At 41.2% G+C, this 20,890-nt stretch overlaps 1 protein-coding gene across 1 annotated transcript in view; it reads right to left on the reverse strand.

Annotated features, from left to right (window-relative positions):
• The window catches only part of NHS (NHS actin remodeling regulator), a gene marked incomplete at both ends in the record, with an annotated part of 283,740 nt that overhangs the window by 25,045 nt on the left and 237,805 nt on the right, over positions 1–20,890 (reverse strand). Inside the window, 2 exons of the mRNA XM_083362917.1 lie at positions 5,269–5,399; positions 9,850–10,002. Coding sequence (XP_083219043.1) covers positions 5,269–5,399; positions 9,850–10,002 — 284 coding nt within the window. The remainder of the gene's footprint in view (positions 1–5,268; positions 5,400–9,849; positions 10,003–20,890) is intronic.

The raw sequence follows: 20,890 nt of genomic DNA on the forward strand, positions 1-20,890 counted from the left end.
TATGCCGTGCAGGGCCACCCAAGATGGAAAGGTCATAGCAGAGAGTTCTGACAAAACATGATCCACTGGAGAAGGAAATGGCAACCCACTCCAGTATCTTTGCCATGAAAACCCTATGGACAGTACCAAAAGGCAAAACGATATGATGCTGGAAGATGAGCCCCTCAGGTCGGAAGGCATGCAATATGCTACTGGGGAAGAGCATAGTAGGAAGGAGGAACAGGCTTCGACTCAACCCTGACAAGACTGAGTGGCTGTTCGTGCCGGCATCCCGGGAAATTCCGATTATTCCACCTTTGGCCATGGGGGGTGAGCTATTACCCCCCCGTAGATAGGGCTTGGGGGTCCTTCTAGATTCACAGCTCTCTTTGGAAGAGCATATTGGAGTTGTGACTAGGGGGGCCTTTGCCCAGGTTCACCTGGTGCGCCAGTTGCGGCCCTATCTAGACCGGGATGCCTTGCGTACAGTCACTCATGCGCTCGTGACTTCTCGTCTAGACTACTGTAATGCTGTCTACATGGGGCTGCCCTTGAGGTCCACCCGGAGACTTCAACTGGTGCAGAATGCAGCCGCGTGAGTTGTCTTGGGGGTTTCCCGATACTCCCATGTTACACCTTTGCTCCGCGAGCTGCATTGGCTACCGGTTGCTCTCCGGGTGAGGTTCAAGGTGTTAGTGATGACTTACAAAGCCCTTCATGGCATGGGTCCGGATTACCTACGGCAACACCTGCGGCCGGCGTCAACTTCCCTCTGTCCAGTGCGCTCCCACAGAGAGGGCCTCCTCAGGGTGCCGCCGATCAAAGAATGCCGATTGGTGGCCCCCAGGGGGAGAGCGTTCTCTGTGGGTGCGCCAGACCTTTGGAACCGCTTACCGGTCGAGCTCCGGATGGCCCCTGACCTTCGCTCCTTCCAGCGCGATCTCAAAACCTTCTTTTTCGAACAAGCTGGCCTGGTCTGACGGGATGGGGTTGGATTTTTATAAATAGTTTTAATTTTAATATGCATTAATTATTACGGGCATAATAGTTTAATTACTTTTAATTTTTGTATTCTGTTTTTTATTATGTATTGCCCTGTTCACTGCCCTGAGTCCTTCGGGAGAAGGGTGGTATACAAATTAAATTATTAAATTATTAAATAGTAGCGCCAAAAAGAATGAAGCAACTGGGCCAAAGCCGAAAGGACACTCAGCTGTGGATGTGTCTGGTGGTGAAAGGAAAGTCTGATGCTATAAAGATTTTTTTCTCCATAGAAACCTGGAATGTAAGATCCATGAATCAAGGAAAGCTGGACAAGAAAGAGATGACAAAACTGAACATCGACATCTTAGGTATCAGCGAACTAAAATGGACAGGAATGGGTGAATTTAATTCAGATGACCATCAGGTATACTACTGCGGGCAAGAATCCCTCAGAAGAAATGGAGTAGCCTTCATAGTCAATAAAAGAGTAGGAAAAGCAATACTGGGATACAATCCTCAAAATGACAGAATGATCTCAGTTCGAATCCAAGGCAAACCATTCAATATCACAGTAGTCCAAGTCTATGCCCCAACCACCAGTGCTGAAGAGGATGAAATTGATCAGTTCTATGAAGCCCTACAGCACCTTATAGAACTAACACCAAAAAATGATGTCCTTATCATCATGGGGGATTGGAATGCTAAAGTAGGAAGCCAAAAGATAACGGAATAACAGCCAAGTTTGGCCTTGGAGTACAAAATGAAGCAGGGCACAGGCTGATAGAATTTTGTCAAGAGAACACGATGGTCAAGCAAACACTCTTTTCCAACAACCCAAGAGACGGCTCTACACATGGACATCACCAGACGGTCAACACAGAAATCAGATTGACTATATGCTCTGCAGCCAAAGATGGAGAAGCTCTATACACTCAGTAAAAACAAGACCAGGAGCTGACTGTGGCTCAGACCATGAGCTTCTCATTGCAAAGTTTAGGCTTAAACTGAAGAAAGTAGGAAAAAGCACTAGGCCACTCAGGTATGAATTAAATCATATCCCTGTTGAATATACAGTAGAGGTGACAAATAGATTTAAGAAATAAGATCTGATAGACAGAGTGCCTGAAGAACTATGGACAGAAGTTCACAACACTGTACAACAGGTAGCAACTAAAACCATCCCAAAAAAAAAGAAATGCAAGAAAGCAAAATGGCTGTCTGAGGAAGCTTTGCAAATAGCTGAGGAAAGGAGGGAAGCGAAAGGCAAGGGAGAAAAAGAAAGATACGCCCAATTGAATGCAGAATTCCAGAGAATAGCTAGAAGAGATAAGAATGCCTTCTTAAATGAACAGTGCAAAGAAATAGAAGAAAACAATAGAATAGGGAGGACCAGAGATCTTTTCAAGAAAATTGAAGAGATGAAGGGAATGTTTCATGCAAAAATGGGCATGATAAAGGACCAAAATGGCAGGAACCTAACAGAGGCAGAAGAGATTAAGAAGAGGTGGAAAAATTACACAGAAGAACTATACAAGAATGAGCTTAATGTCCCTGATAATCACAATGAGGTGGTCACTGACCTTGAGCCAGATATCCTAGAATGTGAAGTGAAGTGGGCCTTAGAAAAGCTGAGCAACAACAAAGCTGGTGGAGGTGACAGTATTCCAGCTGAGCTATTCAAAATCTTAAAAGACGATGCAGTAAAAGTGCTACACTCAATTTGCCAGCAAATTTGGAAAACTCAACAGTGGCCACAGGATTGGAAAAGATCAGTTTACATTCCAATTCCAAAGAAAGGCAGTGCCAAAGAATGTTCAAACTATCGCACCATTGCAGTCATTTCTCATGCTAGTAAAGTCATGCTTAAAATCCTACAAGCTAGACTTCAGCTGTATGTGGATCGAGAACTACCAGAAGTACAGGGAGGATTTCAAAGAGGCAGAGGAACTAGAGATCAAATTGCCAACATACGCTGGATCATGGAGAAAGCTAGGGAGTTCCAGAAAAACATCTACTTCTGCTTCATTGACTATGCTAAAGCCTTTGATTGTGTGGATCATAACAAACTGTGGCAAGTTCTTAAAGAGATGGGAGTACCAGACCATCTTATTTGTCTCTTGAGAAACCTATATGCGGGTCAAGAAGCAACTGAGAACTGGGCATGGAACCACTGTTTGGTTCAAAATTGGGAAAGGAGTCCGGCAAGGCTGTATACTGTCGCCCTGCCTATTTAACTTATATGCGGAGCACATCATGAGAAAGGCAGGGCTAGATGAATCAAAAGTTGGAATTAAGATTGCCGGAAGAAATATCAACAACCTTAGATATGCAGATGATACCACTCTAATGGCAGAAAGTGAAGAAGAACTAAAGAGCCTCTTGTTGCGGGTGAAGAAGGAGAGTGCAAAACTTGGGTTGAAACTTAACATTAAGAAAACCAAGATCATGGCATCCGGCCCTCTCAGTTCCTGGCAAATAGATGGGGAAGAAATGGAGGTAGTGACAGATTTTATTTTCCTGGGATCCAAGATCACTGCAGATGGGGCCTGTAGCCAAGAAATTAAAAGACGCTTGCTCCTGGGGAGGAAAGCCATGGCAAATCTAGACAGCACACTAAAAAGCAGAGACATCACCCTGTCAACAAAAGTGCGTATAGTCAAGGCTATGGTCTTCCCAGTTGCAATGTATGGCAGTGAAAGTTGGACCATAAGAAAGGCTGAGCGCCAAAGAATTGAGGCCTTTGAACTATGGTGCTGGAGAAGACTCCTGCGAGTCCCTTGGACTGCAAGGTGATCAAACCGGTCAGTCCTAGAGGAGATCAATCCTGACTGCTCTTTAGAAGGCCAGATCCTGAAGCTAAAACTCAAATACTTTGGCCACCTAATGAGAAAGAAGGACTCACTGGAGAAGAGCCTAATGCTAGGAAAGATTGAGGGCAATAGAAGAAGGGGACGACAGAGAATGAGGTGGCTGGATGGAGTCACTGAAGCAGTAGGCATGAGCTTAAATGGACTACAGAAGATGGTAGAGGACAGGAAGGCCTGGAGGAACGTTGTCCATAAGGTCGCAATGAGTCGGACACGACTTTGCAGCTAACAACAACAACAATAATTTATAAAAGCTAGTTAACCCATTAAAACAACTTTTAATTTTTCTTCATAATGTTGCCCTTATTATTTTACAATAATTTGTATATTGTATGTACATTATTCATGAAACTGATTGCTGTTAGCTGATGTAGAAATATCAATAACATTGTGTATGTGGCTTAATATTGAAATTGGCCATGATGGCTGAGAATGATGGGAGTGATCATCAAATATTTGGAGGGCACCAACTTAGAGAAAGAAGAAGAAACAATCCATGAGCTGCAAAACAGAATACATTCTCAGATAGTTTGAGAAGAGAAACTCCCCTCTTTCCTCATGTAAATATCTCAGTCACGTGACGCAAAACAAAGCCCCACAGAACCTCACTACCACCTCTATTCTGGTAAATCAGGGATGTCAAACAGGCAGCACAAAGACAAAAAACGTCACATCATGATATTTCATGTGATACGATTGAGTTTGACACCTGTGCTGTAGATACTTGAAAATTTTGGATGACCCAAGTCAGCGAGTTGAAGTCCAAACATCTTCAGGTTGTTAAGGTTGAGAAACATTGACCTAGACCTAGAGTAACAAGGCCGCTTACTTTCAGTGATTTTTATATAACTTGAAATGTAATAAAAGCAGCCTATTCTAACATGGTGCCTTGTGTCTGTATTACTACTACAATTTTTCTTTTACCATATTTGGTGTGAATTTGACTTCTGAGAGTTGTAGTACCACCCACTTGAAGGATTATAGTTTAGAAGAAGCTAATTAATCATTCAATGAAAGAAGACTATTTGATGGCATCTTCTCTAGTTAATACACCAGCATGACTATTTTGCAATAGAACTCCTCATGTTATTGCTTTATTGACAATTATTGTCACATATAAATGCATATATCCTAGCAGAGGCTCTTTCTGACTTACACAAATGATTACTCATATGTTAAAAATTGTCTTGTATTTAAATTTAGAATTTATAGTGAGACCAAGATAAAGAGTAAACATTTTTTTAAAAATTGTGGTTTGATTAAAAAAAACATAATAGCAGGAAACTGAGGTAACAAAATGAACAATTTTTCATTTAGTTATCTACTGATAATTAGGCTTCACCTTTATACTTTTAATAACAACATAACAGAGGCTTGGCAGCATTACCTGGCAATTTTTCCCCCGTCAGTTGCATTGAGAAGATGAGGAAGAACTTACTTTTAGCAAGTGATGGTCCTTAGTCTCTTTTTTCTTCTTAGTGTAGATCACGGGAAAAGACGGAAATGGGGGAGCTACCACAGTGTGGCTCACAGTTTTTTGTTCTCGGTTATTACCCTGATTTCGGTATTCTGTAAGAAAGACCATTGTTCAGCAAGATATATTGTACATTTAAAAATAGGCTCCTGACAGAAAATGTGTGAACTTCAATCTAGATGCACTGCATGATAATTACACTTAGTGATGAATTACATGCAGCAACTATCTGTGCATAGTTCTGTCAATATATTTTGACTTTCATATTGTAAATGGCTCAGTTAGGGAGAATGGAAAGCCTCTGAATGAACTCATGGCAGAAACACAGATATTTAACTGGAAGTTATCTCCTACATTATATCTTTCCAGGGCTTTTTTCCTCATAGAATGCTTAGAATGGAGTTCCGGCACCTTTTTTGGATGGAACCTTGTAGGGTAGGCAAAGCGGGTTGTATGACATGTGTGAGTTCCGGCACCTTTTTCTTTTACAAAAAAAGCACTGTATCTTTCAATGAAAAGTGGTGGAATTTTCTAAAAAAAAGTGGTGCCTCACTGATAAAGCCAATTTTATGTGGTTAAGATATCAGGCAAAAAACCAGGAGACTGAGAGTTTTAGTCCCATTTGATCTCAAAGCCAACCAGATGACCATGAACCAGACACTCTCTTTTAGCCCTAGGAGCCAGGCAATGGCAAATTACTTCTAAACAATATTGCCAAGAAAACTGCAAGGACTTGTCAGTCACCAGGAATTAAAAACGGACACAATGGCACAAATGCTTGCTTATAAATCCACTGTTTCACATTGTTTTTTATTGGATGCTATGATGAAACTAACATCTTTGAAAAATACATGTATGAAAAAAACAAACAAATTCTGTTTTCATTTGTTCTCTTTCATTCAGCATCTATCATCAATAAAACCCACGTGGTAGGGAATGAAGATGCCATATTGTAACTTTGACTCTCCAGAGGCAAAAATTGTTCTACGATTGATGTAAAACATTTAAGGCAAACTTGAATGTAATTGTATTTTGGGAAACCATTTTAAAATGAGAGTACAGTAGAAGTATAATATATACTTCTCATTACATATGACATTGTGTTTTGGAAACATATTAAAGTCCTGATCTTAATGTATTTTTGTTTTACGTTCTTTATTTAAGGAGCTATTTCCTGACCACAAGATGGCAGAAAAAGATAAAATTTATCTAAAACAGAACAGCTAACATCCAGAGAACTCTGTTATAATTTTACTATCACTATAATAATATTTCCCCTTTTAGCTCTTTGCAATCCTATTAAAATAAGCTTCACCATCTATTTGTTGTGAAATTATTTAATATATTATTTAAAGCAATTACACATATTTTCAATATGGTGTTATTGTTCTGAAATGTTAGGACGAGAACATATTATTTATGTTAATATCTAAGGATGACATGTTTTAAGAATTCAAAAGTGGAACCTATCAACTATTCCTATCAAAAGGAATAAAATCTAAATCCACAGGTATATGTATACAATAACGAGGTGGGTGGGTGGGGTGGACAATTTATGTACAATAGACCTTATCTTAATTTATTGCCTTAGCAGATGGCAACAACTAAGCAAGCTTACCTTGAAAAGTGTTAAACAGAGTTTAGGCCTGGTGAGTGCTGGGAGGAAAGATTGTCAGGAAATACCAAGATGTAGGCAAGATTGGGGAAACAATGAACTAAAATAATGGCAAATTATTATATTGTTCTAAACTAGCTACAATGCATTCAGAAAGTATTCAGAACCCCTTCATTTTTGTCAATTTTGTTATGCTGCAGCCTGATTCTACAGTTGTTGAAAATCATTTTTTCCTCATTAATCTACACTCAGTACCCCATATTGACAAAGTGAAAACAGAATTTTAAAAATGTCTGTAAATTTATTAAAAAGAAAAAAAACTGAAATATCACATTGGCATAAGTATTCAGACCCTTCTCTCAGTACTTTGTTGAAACACTTTTGGCAGCAATTACAGCCTCGAGTCTTTTGGGTTATGATGCAACAAGCTTTGCACACCTGGATTGGGGAAATTTCTGCCATTCTTCCTTGCAAATCCTCTCAAGCTCAATCAGGTTGGATGGCAACTGTCGGTGGACCCCATTTTCAGGTCCCTCCAGAGATGTTCAATAGGATTCAAGTCAGGGCTCTGGCTGGGCCACTCTAGGATATTCACAGAATTGTCCCTAAGCCACTCTTGTGTTGACTTGGCTGTGTGCTTAGAGTCAATGTCATGTTGGAAAGTGAAGTTTCAGCCCAGTCTCAGGTCCTGAGCACTGTGGAACAGGCTTTCATTGACGCTATCCCTGTTCTTTGCTTCATTCAGCTTTCCCTCAACCCCGACCAGTCTCCCAGTCCCTGCTGCTGAAAAACACCCCACAGCATGATGCTGCCACCAATCATGCTTCACTGTTGGGATGATATTGGGCAGGTGATGAGTGGTGCCTGGTTTCCTCCAGGCATAACATTTAGAATTGAGACCAAACAGTTCAATCTTGGTTTCATCAGACCAGAAAAACTTGTTCATCACAGTCTGAGAGTCCTTCAGGTGCTTTTTTGCAAACTCCAAGTGAGCTTTCACTGAGGAGAGGTTTCTGTCTAGCCACTCTGCCATAAAGCCCAGATTGGTGGAGGACTGCCGTGATGGTTGTCCTACTGGAACTCTGTCCTATCTCCACACAGGATCTCTGGAGCTCAGTCAGAGTGACCATCGGGTCCTTGGTCACCTCTATTACTAAGGCCTTTCTCCCCTGATTGCTCAGTTTGATTGGGCAACCAGCTTTTGAAAGAGTCTGGTTGTGCAAAACTTCTTCCATCTGAGCATAATGGAGGCCACTGTGCTCTTAGGTCCCTTCAGTGCAGCAAAAAATTTTATTGTAGTCTTCCCCAGATCTATGCCTTGAAATAATTCTGTCTCTGAACTCTGCAGGCAGTTCCTTTGACCTCATGGTTTTTGCTCTGCTACAGCATGCATTGTCAGCTGTGAGGCATTCTATAGAGAGGTGTGTGCCTTTCCAAAACATGTCAAATCAATTTAATTTACCACAGTACGACTCCAATCAAGATGTAGAAACATGTCAGCAATGATCAAGAGAAATGGGAGGCACTTGAGCTAAATTTCAAGTGTTGTTGCAAAGTGTCTGAATTCTTATGCCAATGTGATATTTCACTTTTTTCTTTTTAATAAATTTACAGGTATTTCTAAAATTCTGTTTTCATTTTGTCATTATGGGGTACTGAGTGTAGATTAATGAGAAAAAATTGAATTTCAACAACTACAGAATCAGGCTGCAGCAGAACAAAATTGACAAAAATGAAGGGGGGTCTGAATACTTTCTTAATGTACTGTACATGGTGTTCATAAAAACCCTATGATGTGAAGATGACACAATATGACTTAATTTATTACAGATGAATTTTGTGTGGTTGGCTTCTCTCTAATCTGACTGAATTGTTGGCTGAAAGTAACTACAGCATTTTCTTTTTCCTAACTAGTTTATCAAAGTTCCTGCAAGATTAATGTATTGTTTATGGCAGATGTGTCAAACTTGTGACGTCGCGCAATGTATCAGGACAGTTTTGCCATTGCCGGCAATGGGGTGGGTGCAGCTTCCAGATGATGCATCCGGTCTGCAGGCCGGCAGTTTAACACCCTGATTTATGGACTTAATCAATCTAAAAAAATTAAAGGCAAGCTGGTTTTCAAATTCACATTCCTGTGAAGTGATGCACTAAGTAATCTGTAATACTATTTTACTAGTATGTTTTTAAGCAGAAAACAATGATCCATATATAAGAGAGATCTTGGTAGCAAAGAGAAACTGTCTGGAAATGGATTTTAATGTAAGAATGAGAGGAGAGGAAAGTTAAAGATCTAAATTGGCCTTGTCCTATATTTTGCAGCCTTCCCAGAATTTTAAAAAATAAAAAATGTTCAAGACCTGGTCATGGCTACATTGGCCTTGTTGGACTTGTGAGCTAACTAATGAAGGACAGCTGGTGAAAGTAGAGGTGAATTAACATGCCATTACAGGAAATGCACTTATTTCATTAATTACTCAGGAACCTAAAGAGATAGTCCTCAACTCACAGCTACAATTGGCACCAGAATTTCTGTTGCTAAGCAAGGCAGTTGTTAAGTGAGTTATGTCTGATTTTATTACTTTTTTGCCAAGTGAATCACTGCTAAATTGCTAACTGAATCATGTGGTCATTAAACAATCTGGCTTCCCCCATTGACTGCTTGCCAGGAGCCAGCTGGAAAAGTTACAAATGGCAATCCCTTGACTCCAAGTTGCTGCAACAATTGTAAATATGTGTCAGTTGCCAAGCACCCAAATTTTGATCATGTGATCCTGGGAATGCTGGGACGGTCATAAGTTTGATGACCAGTCTTAAAGTCACTTTTTTTCAGTGCCACTGTAACTTCAAACAGTTGCTAAATAAATGGTTGTAAGTCAAGGACTACCTCTATTATACAGAATTATAATTATACAGAAATTAAAAATTACCCCTCCTCAAGGCTCTCAAATTCTGCTTGGCATGGCGATGCAGCTCCTCTACACATGCTGGTCTGGTGGAAGGAAGAAAAATGTTTCTCTCCTGATGCCAAGGGACATGATAATACACATTCAGTTTGCTTTCTGCATCCAAGTTTGAGACAGCTGTAGAAACAAATGAAGAGGATACTTAAAGAGATTTCCAACAATGGCCTTTTTAAATTCAATAATCTATATACATTTATATCTACATACATCGGTATAATTTCAAATATCAATATATATTTGACACTTGATATTTTATTAGCTTGCTAATAAAAAGGATCAATATACCCTATCATTTGCAGTTCAGGAAACATTCATAAATTCTGAAAGAAAGAGGTTCTTGAATTCATTATTTTTTAGATGCTGATAGATGGTGTGTGTGTGTGTGTGTGTGTGTGTGTGTGTGTGTGTGTGTGTGTGTGACAATAGCCTAGAGGTGAAGACACTCGTCTCCCACTTGGAAGGTTGAGAGTTCAATCCTAGTCAGTGAGAGATGTTTCTCTATCAGGGCTCAAAGGGAAAATATGTGCTGTAAACTCCATGTATGTATCAGGATGGGCATCTGGCCAGTAAATGCTAAGCTCCATTCAGTCACCCCGACTCCACTCCCATAAAAGGGATTACAGCATCATAAAAAGAAAAACAACTGTTTATATATATACCTTAAATCTGAATTTTAAAGAAACTCAGCTTAAGTAAACTATGAATATAACAGGAGAAACTAAGCAAAACAAAGCAAGCATTACATGATTTTTCATTATTATTTATGTATACAATGTCATAATTTTATATTATGAATCTGATAAATCACCCAATTTTATTTTCATGTCCTTATTTCATCAGTTAAATATATTTTTCATGGCTAGTTTGTAACTGAATAAGTTTCCTAGGATATATTTCTACCATTCAGCAGTAACTCAAAAACACATCTGCATTATGGATACAAGATAATGATCTCATTCATTCATGGTACTTCATCATATTCTTCCACAATTGTATTCTTTTCATGATTCCCTTTAGAGATGGTATGGACTTACATTTGCATGAATAAGAACCATGGTTAATGCCATTCCATTATCAGAAAACCAGGTCTTGCAAGTTCTAGCAATGAGTGAATTTACTGATCAATAATATTAATACTGAGGGACGCGGTGGCTCAGTGGGTTAGGACACTGAGCTTGTCGATCAGAAGGTCAGCAGTTTGGCGGGTCAAATCCCGAGTGCCGCGTAACAGAGTGAGCGCCTGTTACTCATCCCAGCTTCTGCCAACCTAGCAGTTCGAAAGCACGTAAAAATGCAAGTAGAAAAATAGGGACCATTACGGTGGGAAGGTAACAGCGTTCCGTGCGCCTTTGACGTCTAGTCATGCCGGCCACATGACCACGGAGACGTCCTTGGACAAGTGCTGGCTCTTCGGCTTTGAAACGGAGATGAGCACCGGCCCCTAGAGTCGGAAACGACTAGCACGCACGTGCGGGGGAACCTTTACCTTAATATTAATACTATTGATAAACAATGATAATATTGCTGATATTGCAGAAATTGTGAAACTCTGAGCATTTGGGACTATGTAAGGATCTGCCTCAACTAGATCTCCCAAGAAAGCATTGAAACAGGCATTATTTCAAAAGGAACTTTTTATTGAGAGTTAGTGAAGGCTAGAAAGCAACGCAAGGTTTAAAGATTTGGCGCACAGAAGATTACATCAAAAAGGCAATTCAGAACTCCTCCCTCCCAGTGCCTAACCATCCAGTTGAAATCCAGCCAATCCACAGGTGCTACAGTGTTATGAGAAGCTGGAGATTTAGCGCCTTTCTTAAGGTCTTTCTTGGTTTCATTTCCTAATGGTCCCAGGTTCCGTTGTGTGGAGATAAGGTAGATATTTTCATGTCACATTCCTCTCATCTAGAGGGAGGGCACCCCATACAGAGCATAGCAAGGCAAATCACATAGCAAGCACACACACACCCAGCAGAATGGCAGACCCCAAAAATGAATACATAAGCAAAAGCAGGAATGAAATAAAGGGAAACAAATAAATGAGTATTTGAGGGGTTCTGACATATGGCCCCCTAATAGAAAAACAAATCCACCTGAAAAGCAAGAACAGGAAGGGGAAAAGAAAAGAAAACAAATACATCAGTCAGGCTTATCAGGATAGCGCTCATGAAAACATTTGAGCAACCTAGGAGCATGATTGTGTTTTTTTATAAACCCATTCATTTTGTGAAGTGGGTAAATCTTTCCAGGCCACTAAATACTGCGTGGCCCATGATGTTTGCATGAATCTAAAACGTCTTTAATTTTAAAGTGTTGTTCACCTTCTACCATAATGGGCTGAGGGACAGGAGTGGTGGTAGGTCGTAATTTAGAAGTAACCTCAGGTTTTAACAAACTGCAGTGGAAAACCGGGTGGATTTGCCTCAAACTCTTAGGGAGTTCCAGCTCCACCATGACAGGACTTGATAATGCATTTAATGGGAAAAGGACTGATATACTTCAGACTCAGCTTCTTTGATGGCTGTAGCAACTGTAGTAGAATCTAGAATCTAGTAGAAAGGTAAACCCTGCCTCCCACATCGAAACGCTTAGGCTCCATTTTCCCCCCCCAGCATGTGCTTTGTAAGCTTCTCTGGCCTCGTCCAAAGCTTTTCTAACCACTGACCAGATGTTTTGCAACTGATGAACCCAGTCCTTAAGGGAGGGGATATCAGATTCATTAACTCAGGCATAGGGGTGAAACTCTGGCCATTAACCACTTGGAAAGGAGTGAACCCAGTACTGGGTGCACTGCATTATTATAAGCCACTTCAGCAAAAGGCAGCAGTTCAATACAATTGTCCTGTTGATAATTAATAAAACAACGGAGATACTGTTCTACAACTGAGTTCATTCATTTTGTCCCCCCATGCATTTGAGGATGATGGCTAGATGACAGTCCCTGATCAGAACCTAAGAGGTCCCAAAAGGCCTTCCAGAACTTAGAGGTGAATTGAACCCCCCTATCTGATATTATGCATTTTGGGGCACCATGGAGACAATAAATGTGCTGCACAAACAAGTTAGCCAAAGACTTTGCAGTTGGGATCTTCTGACATGGGATAAAATGGGCTTGTTTAGAGAACAAATCAGTGACAACCCAAATGACATTCTTTTCAGCACTTTCTCTCTCTAGGGTGCTGAAGAGCTCAGTACCAGCTGCAGGAGGCCAGGTGTTTTCCCTGCATCTGTTTCGCAGCAGCACAAATCGGGCAGCTAGCCACATAGCTTTCAATGTTTTTCTTTAAGGATGGCTACCAAAATTGCCGCTTAAGCAGGTGAAGAGTCTTTACAAACCCAAAGTGTCCAGCTATTTTCGAATTGTGACAGGCCTGCATGATTCTCGGTCTCTGACTTGCAGGCACATACAACTTCTCCCCAACCCAAGCCAAACCATCTTTCATCGAGTTCTTCCTCCTTTTCTGGGCAGCCCAGGGATCTGGCTTTTAGGTCCTTGAAAGCTTCCACCATGTAGTGCATGGCTTGCTTCAAGATCCCCTCCATCAGGTCAACTGCCTGTCTGCTCTTCATCATTGGAAAGATCTTCCATTCTTTTCTTTTGAGTCTTCTTCTGACCTTCTCAGGTGAAAGTTACTCTTTGGGTTCTTTCCTCCCAATCCTCCTTTTTACCAATGCCGAGTGACCATCTCGGCCTCAAGGAGTCTTCTAGGGCAGCAGCTTCCTCCAACCAGGTGGAGGAGCCTTTCCAGGATAGACCTGGATGGTTGACACATTACAGTCTTCAGTTCCAGCTTCTCCCATTTCATTGCCATGTAAAGACATGTTGTGCACGGCCCCCCTTGGTAGGGCAGATGCCTCTCTGGGTTTGGCACTATTGCAGACCTTGCTTTATGTAAGGATGTGCCATAACTAGATATCCCAAGGAAGCAGAACTCTTGAAACAGGCATCATTTCAAAAGGTCCTGACGGTGCCAGGCTCCATTGTCTGGAGATAAGGCAGATGTTTTCATGTCACATTCCTCTCACCCAGAGAGAAGGCACCCCATACAGAACAGAGCAAGGCAAATAACATAGTAAGCACACACACCCCAGCAGAATGGCAGACCCCGAAAATGAATATATAAGCAAAAGCAGGAAAGAAATAAAGGGAAACAAATAAATGAGATTTGAGGGGTTCTGACAGACTGGCTACATTGGCAAGACAAGGGAATGCACATGCATCATAACACAACTGGAACAAATTGATGCAAAATGTGGGTTCAGTGGGAATCATAGGTTAGATTAGGATAATAGGTTTTGTGATTGAATTTAGACAAAGAAGTCCAAAGAAAACTTAAATAAAATGTGAAAAAATACAACTGGAATTTGTAAATCAGATTTCCAATTGGAATTTGATACAAGCATGCTATCTCATGCATATTCTACATAGAATAACACAGTAGTCACATATCTAGAAATCTATAATGAATGAATGTTTAGGTGGCCAAAAGTATTACCATATATAAGATACATGAATACCAAATGACATAGGTTAAATTGATACACTAATTAATATGTCTGAGAATGAGGTTCAAACTAAAATTATATATACACAAACATAGAGAGAGGCCCTGGTTGCCCATGTCACATTAGACTTTTGTAGAAATGCATGAAACAGCCAAGTAGAAAAACTATTGCTAAGCAATCAGGACTTACAGTATAAGATCCCTAACATTAAATTATCCCCAATAATATTTTTAATATTTTATTAAGGCCCTAACTTAATAAAAATTAATAAAATAGGCTCAGGTGAACCTAAATATGGAATCAGAAATAAGTATTTCATTAAGACAGACAGGGAACATTTTGGGAAAAAGATGTGACAATAATATTAGCTATAATTAAAGAAGCTTAATAAAGTTTTCTAACTATATATAAAGAGAGGGGTGGTTATATTGGAGCGTGGGAGGATTCTTTGGTGACTGGAAGATTTGAAAATAGTTTCTTGAGATCGTCAAAATGTACCAAATTATCTACAAGTAGTCCTTGACCTATAACCATTCTGAAACTTACCCATTAAAGTTGGTGATGACTGTTAAGTGAGATGGCCTTGCTTAATAATCCCCATTCCTGCTCTCCCTAATGTAGCTGTGAAATAAACATGTTGTTGTTATTGTTAGTTGCGAAGTTGTGTACGACCCATCGCGACCCCATGGACAACGTTCCTCCAGGCCTTTCTGTCCTCTACCATCTTCTGGAGTCCATTTAGGCTCATGCCTACTGCTCCAGTGACTCCATCCAGCCACCTCATTCTCTGTTGTCCCCTTCTTCTCTTGCCCTCAACCTTTCCCAGCATTAGGCTCTTCTCCAGTGAGTCCTTCCTTCTCATTAGGTGGCCAAAGTATTTGAGTTTCAACTTCAGGATCTGGCCTTCTAAAGAGCAGTCAGGGTTGATCTCCTCTAGGATTGACCGGTTTGATCGCCTTGCAGTCCAAGGGACTCGCAGGAGTCTTCTCCAGCATGATAGTTCAAAGACTTCAATTCTTTGGTGCTCAGCCTTTCTTATGGTCCAACTTTCACTGCCATACATTGCAACTGGGAAGACCATAGCCTTGAATATACGCACTTTTGTTGGCACGATAACGTCTCTGCTTTTTAGTGTGCTGTCTAGATTTGCCATGGCTTTCCTCCCCAGGAGCAAGCACGTCTCTGCTTTTTAGTGTGCTGTCTAGATTTGCCATGGCTTTCCTCCCCAGGAGCAAGCATCTTTTAATTTCTTGGCTGCAGTCCCCGGCTGCGGTGATCTTGGAGCCCAGGAAAATAAAATATGTCACTACCTCCATTTCTTCCCCATCTATTTGCCAGGAATTCAGAGGGCTGGATGCCATGATCTTGGTTTTCTTAATGATGAGTTTCAACCCAACTTTTGCACTCTCCTTCTTCACCCGCAACAAGAGGCTCTTTAGTTCCTTCTCCATCTTTGGCTTCTCCATCTTTGGCTGCAGAGCACATAGTCAATCTGATTTCTGTGCTGACAGTCTGGTGATGTCCATGTGTAGAGCTGTCTCTTGGGTTGTTGGAAAAGAGTGTTTGCTATGACCATTGTATTCTCTTGAAAAAATTCAATCAGCCTGTGTCCTGCTTCATTTTGTACTCCAAGGCCAAACTTGCCTGTTATTCCGTTATCTTTTGGCTTCCTACTTTAGCATTCCAATCCCCCATGATGATGACATCATTTTTTGGTGTTAGTTCTATAAGGTGCTGTAGGGCTTCATAGAACTGGTCAATTTCATCCTCTTCAGCACCGGTGGTTGGGGCATAGATTTGGACTACTGTGATATTGAATGGTTTGCCTTGGATTCGAACTGAGATCATTCTGTCATTTTGGAGACTGTATCCCAGTATTGCTTTTCCTACTCTTGTATTGACTATGAAGGCTACTCCATTTCTTCTGAGGCATTCTTGCCCACAGTAGTATACCTGATGGTCCTCTGAATTAAATTCACCCATTCCTGTCCATTTTAGTTCGCTGATTCCTAAAATGTCGATGTTCAGTCTTGTCATCTCCTGTTTGACCACGTCCAGCTTGCCTTGATTCATGGATCTTACATTCCAGGTTCCTATGGAGAAAAAATCTTTACAGCATTGGACTTTCCTTTCACCACCAGATACATCCACAGCTGAGCGTCCTTTCGGCTTTGGCCCAGTCGCTTCATTCTTTCTGGCACTACTAGTACTAGCCCTCTGCTCTTCCCTAGTAGCATATTGGATGCCTTCCGACCTGAGGGGCTCATTTTCCAGCATCATATCTTTTTTCCTTTTGGTACTGTCCATGGGGTTTTCATGGCAAGGATACTGGAGTGGGTTGCCATTTCCTTCTCCAGTGGATCATGTTTTGTCAGAACTCTCTACTATGACCTGTCTGTCTTGGGTGGCCCTGCACGGCATAGCTCATAGCTTCATTGAATTATGAAAGCCCCTTTGCCACAACAAGGCAGTAATCCATGAAGGGGGAAATAAACATGTGGGTCATTAAATAAAGCATGGGGTACCTCAAGGATGGGGGAGGCTTTAGGACAGGGGTCCCCAACCTCCAGTCTGTGGACTTGTACTGGCCGCGGCATGCCAGCAACCAGTCCATACAAATAAGCAAAGCCCCATCCACGGAATGCAGGCAGCACACAAACCCACACACTCTCTGGTCTACGGAAAAACTTTTCTCCACAGAACCGGACCCTGGTGCCCAAAAGGATGGGGACTTCTGCTTTAGGATACCAGTCTGACTGAGAGCCAGTTTGCTCTAGTGGTTAAGGCACCAGGCTAGAAACCGGGAGACCGTGAGTTCAAATTCTGCCTTAGCTATGAAAGCCAGCTGGATGACCTTTGGCCAATCATTCTCCCTCAACCCAACCTACCTCACAGGCTTGTTATTATGGGAAAAATAGGAGAAGGGAGGAGTACAGTTAGTTCTCAACTTACAATAGTTCGTTTAGTGACCATTTGAAGTTACAACAGCACTGAAAAAAGTGACATGACCATTTTTCACACTTACAACCACTGTAGCATCTCCATGGTCATATGATCAAATTTAGATGCTTGACAACTGACTCATATTTATGATGGTTGCAGTGTCCTGGGGTCATATGATCATTTTTTGCAATCTGGATTCACTGCGTTTTGACTCAGACCTTGGGAAAACTGGAAGGTCTGTCTTTCTGCCAATGCGTGCTTAGAAACAGAGTGGAACCCTGCGTTTTCAACCACCTCATTTGCTCACAGATGGACCTTCCAGTTTCCCCAAGGCCTTTGCTTGGATAAAAAGTGTTTGAGCGGCAGCGGCTTGGGTTTCTTGGCTCTGTCCAAGTGGAAGAAAGCGGAGGCGCAGCAGCGGCATTGCTCTCAATAAAGCCAGTGCACACGAACAAGCAGCACACCTGGGTCTTATTGTTTGAGAGCAATCCTACTGCTGCTCCACGGTTTTCTTCCACTCGACAAGAGCCAAGAAACCCAAGTCACTGCCACCGCTTGAGTGTAGAGGATGACGACGAGGAGAAGAGTGTTGAGGTTTGTGCCAGTCAGCCAGCCAGGCAAAGAGTAGGTCAGGCAGGGTATGTGGCTCGTTGAGGAGGGGGGGAAATCATGGTTACCACAGGCTTGGGTGCAGATACAAGGGGCCTGGCCCCATGATGCCTCCCCGCTCAATAGAAAGCTTTGTTCCTGCTCTCAAACTAAGGCCGGCATACATGAGCGAACAGTGCACCCAGTCTATGGACAGCATTGATTCCTGCACCTGGCTGACTCCAATTCCATGCTTTGCCCCAAACATAGCAAATGCTACCCCATGCCCTGCCCCCTGGAGAATGGAAGGTTCCGGGGGGCATGATTTCTTTTGCAGAGAATGGGTGTTTGAACCTGTGCGATATTATGATACCCAGGAGCTTTCATTTTCAGTCCGAAAAGCATTTTCAAGCCGACTCTCCTCTCCCTCAAAGGGAAAGAAACTGCAGCAGAGAAGAAACAGATCTTTGCAAGGTGAGTCTGATGCAGCAGGAAGGGAGGGGAAAGCATGAGGTATCTTAGGGGTCAGGGAGGCCTTGGGGGCCTGTTCCATCACTAGGTCCCCCATGGCATTCCCCACCCTGAGATACCTCATGTGCACTTAACAAACCACACATTTGCCCATGCATTTGATTAGTGAATGCATGGGCGAAAGCAGGGAGTGATCTCGTTCAAGGTATGAGATTCACTCCCACAAATTCCTGAGTTATGAATGGAATGGGCAGGCTCGATTACATTCGTAACTCGAGGACTACCTGTACATTTATTATTCTTTTTTACTATATAATTTACTTTTCCAGTTTTTCTTTTTTATCTTCCTCTTACTTTGTTTTGTTTTGCATTTTTAGCTTTTTCTTTTATTTCTCCCATTATCCTTTCTTGTTCTACTTTAGTTTTCATTAGTTCTTATTACTGTTGTTAAAACTCTGAATAAAAATTAGGCCATGGGGTCTGAGCTCTCCAGGGAGCTCCCTGCTCTTGTGCTGCCAGAGTAACTGCCACTGTCTCCATTGAGCTGGCAGCCATGCCTGCCACCTCGGTGATTGCAATCTCTCCTTCACCGCATGCACCTACAAGCACATATACACTAACATTTCTCTAAGAATAAACTTCTGTTATCCATTGATTCTAATGCATGAAGACAGGACACAGTGTGAAGTACTGCTACAGGCTTATCTATTAATATACATCTGAAATAATCAATAATGTGTGTGCTGCACTATTCACTCCCTGAGCCTCGTTTGGATACGTGCAGAAGCAAATCTGTTGAGCAAAGCGGCTTAGTAAGCAAAACAGGAAAATTGTCTAAAAGAGCTCTGGCATAATACCCAGGGCTGCTGAAGGCATGTGACCTACCAAATATTTTTAGGCTTCACTGGTAAAACTGCACCCTTTCATGCTTCCTCCTCCAAAGCTGTAGTAAATGAACTCAAGTTCACCTACATTTTCAGCTGCTTTATATTCTGTCAGTTACTTTCCCATCCTTCTTTCTTCCAGAAGGAATTTGAGGCTGTCATTTTAAATGGCAGGTTTTTGGTTTATTATATAGGAGAGCCAAGAAACCCACACTGCTCTGGGAAGAGACTTTGATCATTCAGAGGAACTGAAAGCCACTTTTCTTAGATCCTGGCTTACTCTTGACAACTGCTAAGAGATCAAATAGAAATGCTGGCACAAACAAGGAGCAGGGGAACAAAACAAGCATGTTTCCTGAACCTGAGATTCTGAAGAATTTCGGCAAGGTCACTGTAGTGTCAGAACTTTATTGGATTGTTGGCAAATAATGAGGCAACCATGTCCCCAAAAATCTATTCTTGCAACAAGATAGAACACTTGGGAACTGATTTATAAATCTGGATATTTACCTGCTAAACTAACTTAACTTATACACCTTTTATGCTAATCCCTTCTTTGCAAAATTGCTGAATAGAATAGGAGCTGGAAGGGACCTTGGAGTCTTCTACTCCAGCCCCCTGCTTGAGCAGGAGAACCTATAGTATTTCAAAGAAGTGACTGTCTAGTCTCTTCTTAAAGGGGGGTGGGGGTTAAGGGAATCTATTGTTATTTAGGCAGATTTTCGCATGGGAAAACCAGAGCAGGTTTTGCTTCTTCAGTTCCGAGATGTGTACTCAATAAATTTTATCTTTTATAGCACTTCAAAGTTTTGAAGATTCCTTGATTTTGAGTTCGCTATTTGCACTTTGACACTATCTGTACAGCATTTTTTAAAAATTGCTTTAATGGGAGTTACATGTTACTGAAGTGCTCAAAATCTCAATGTAGGTTCCTTACAAAGCATTATACCATCTCTGTTTTTCCAACTTTTGCATCTGAAGCACTTGCTATTGAGAATAAAAGAGCAGTACCCATCCATGATCCACATGCTTTTTAGTATCCCTGATAAATTAGCACAGTGATTAGTTATAGCTAATTAAGTTTTGTGATCAGAATACAAGCTCTAAAGAACTGGAATAGGACAACCCAATCATTTTTAACTATTCCACAGCACATCCAGGACTTATTTACCGACTAGTCCCTAAGTGTTGCATCTTACCAAAATCATCAAACTCTATAGCAAATAACAAAGCTAATTATTTTGCAGTACTGTGAAAATTCAGATGGAGAGTTCTCAATAACCTACTCCAACTCTGTCTCTATATAGTGACAGCTCAACTCCTTTCCTAAATCACCTTTCATTTCTTTTATAGCAGCTACATTAAGTGGCTTCTTTTCACAGCTGTCATTTTGTTTATATTCTGAGGCACTCACACCCTATCAATGATGAATTTTTGTGAAGGGAGTAAAGTTTCTGAATGAATACGTAACACTAAAAATACCCATTTTCAGAGCCTTTTAGAAGTCTTGCTGACTTTTTAATAAAAAATTAAAACAAGGTGAAATAAATGATTTCAGATGTGTTAATGACTGTGCAACCTGAATGAAAAAATAAGGTTCTATTCTATCTACCTAT

The sequence above is a fragment of the Vipera ursinii genome (assembly GCF_947247035.1).
Source record: "Vipera ursinii genome assembly, chromosome: 4".
Classification (NCBI taxonomy): Eukaryota; Metazoa; Chordata; class Lepidosauria; order Squamata; family Viperidae; genus Vipera; species Vipera ursinii.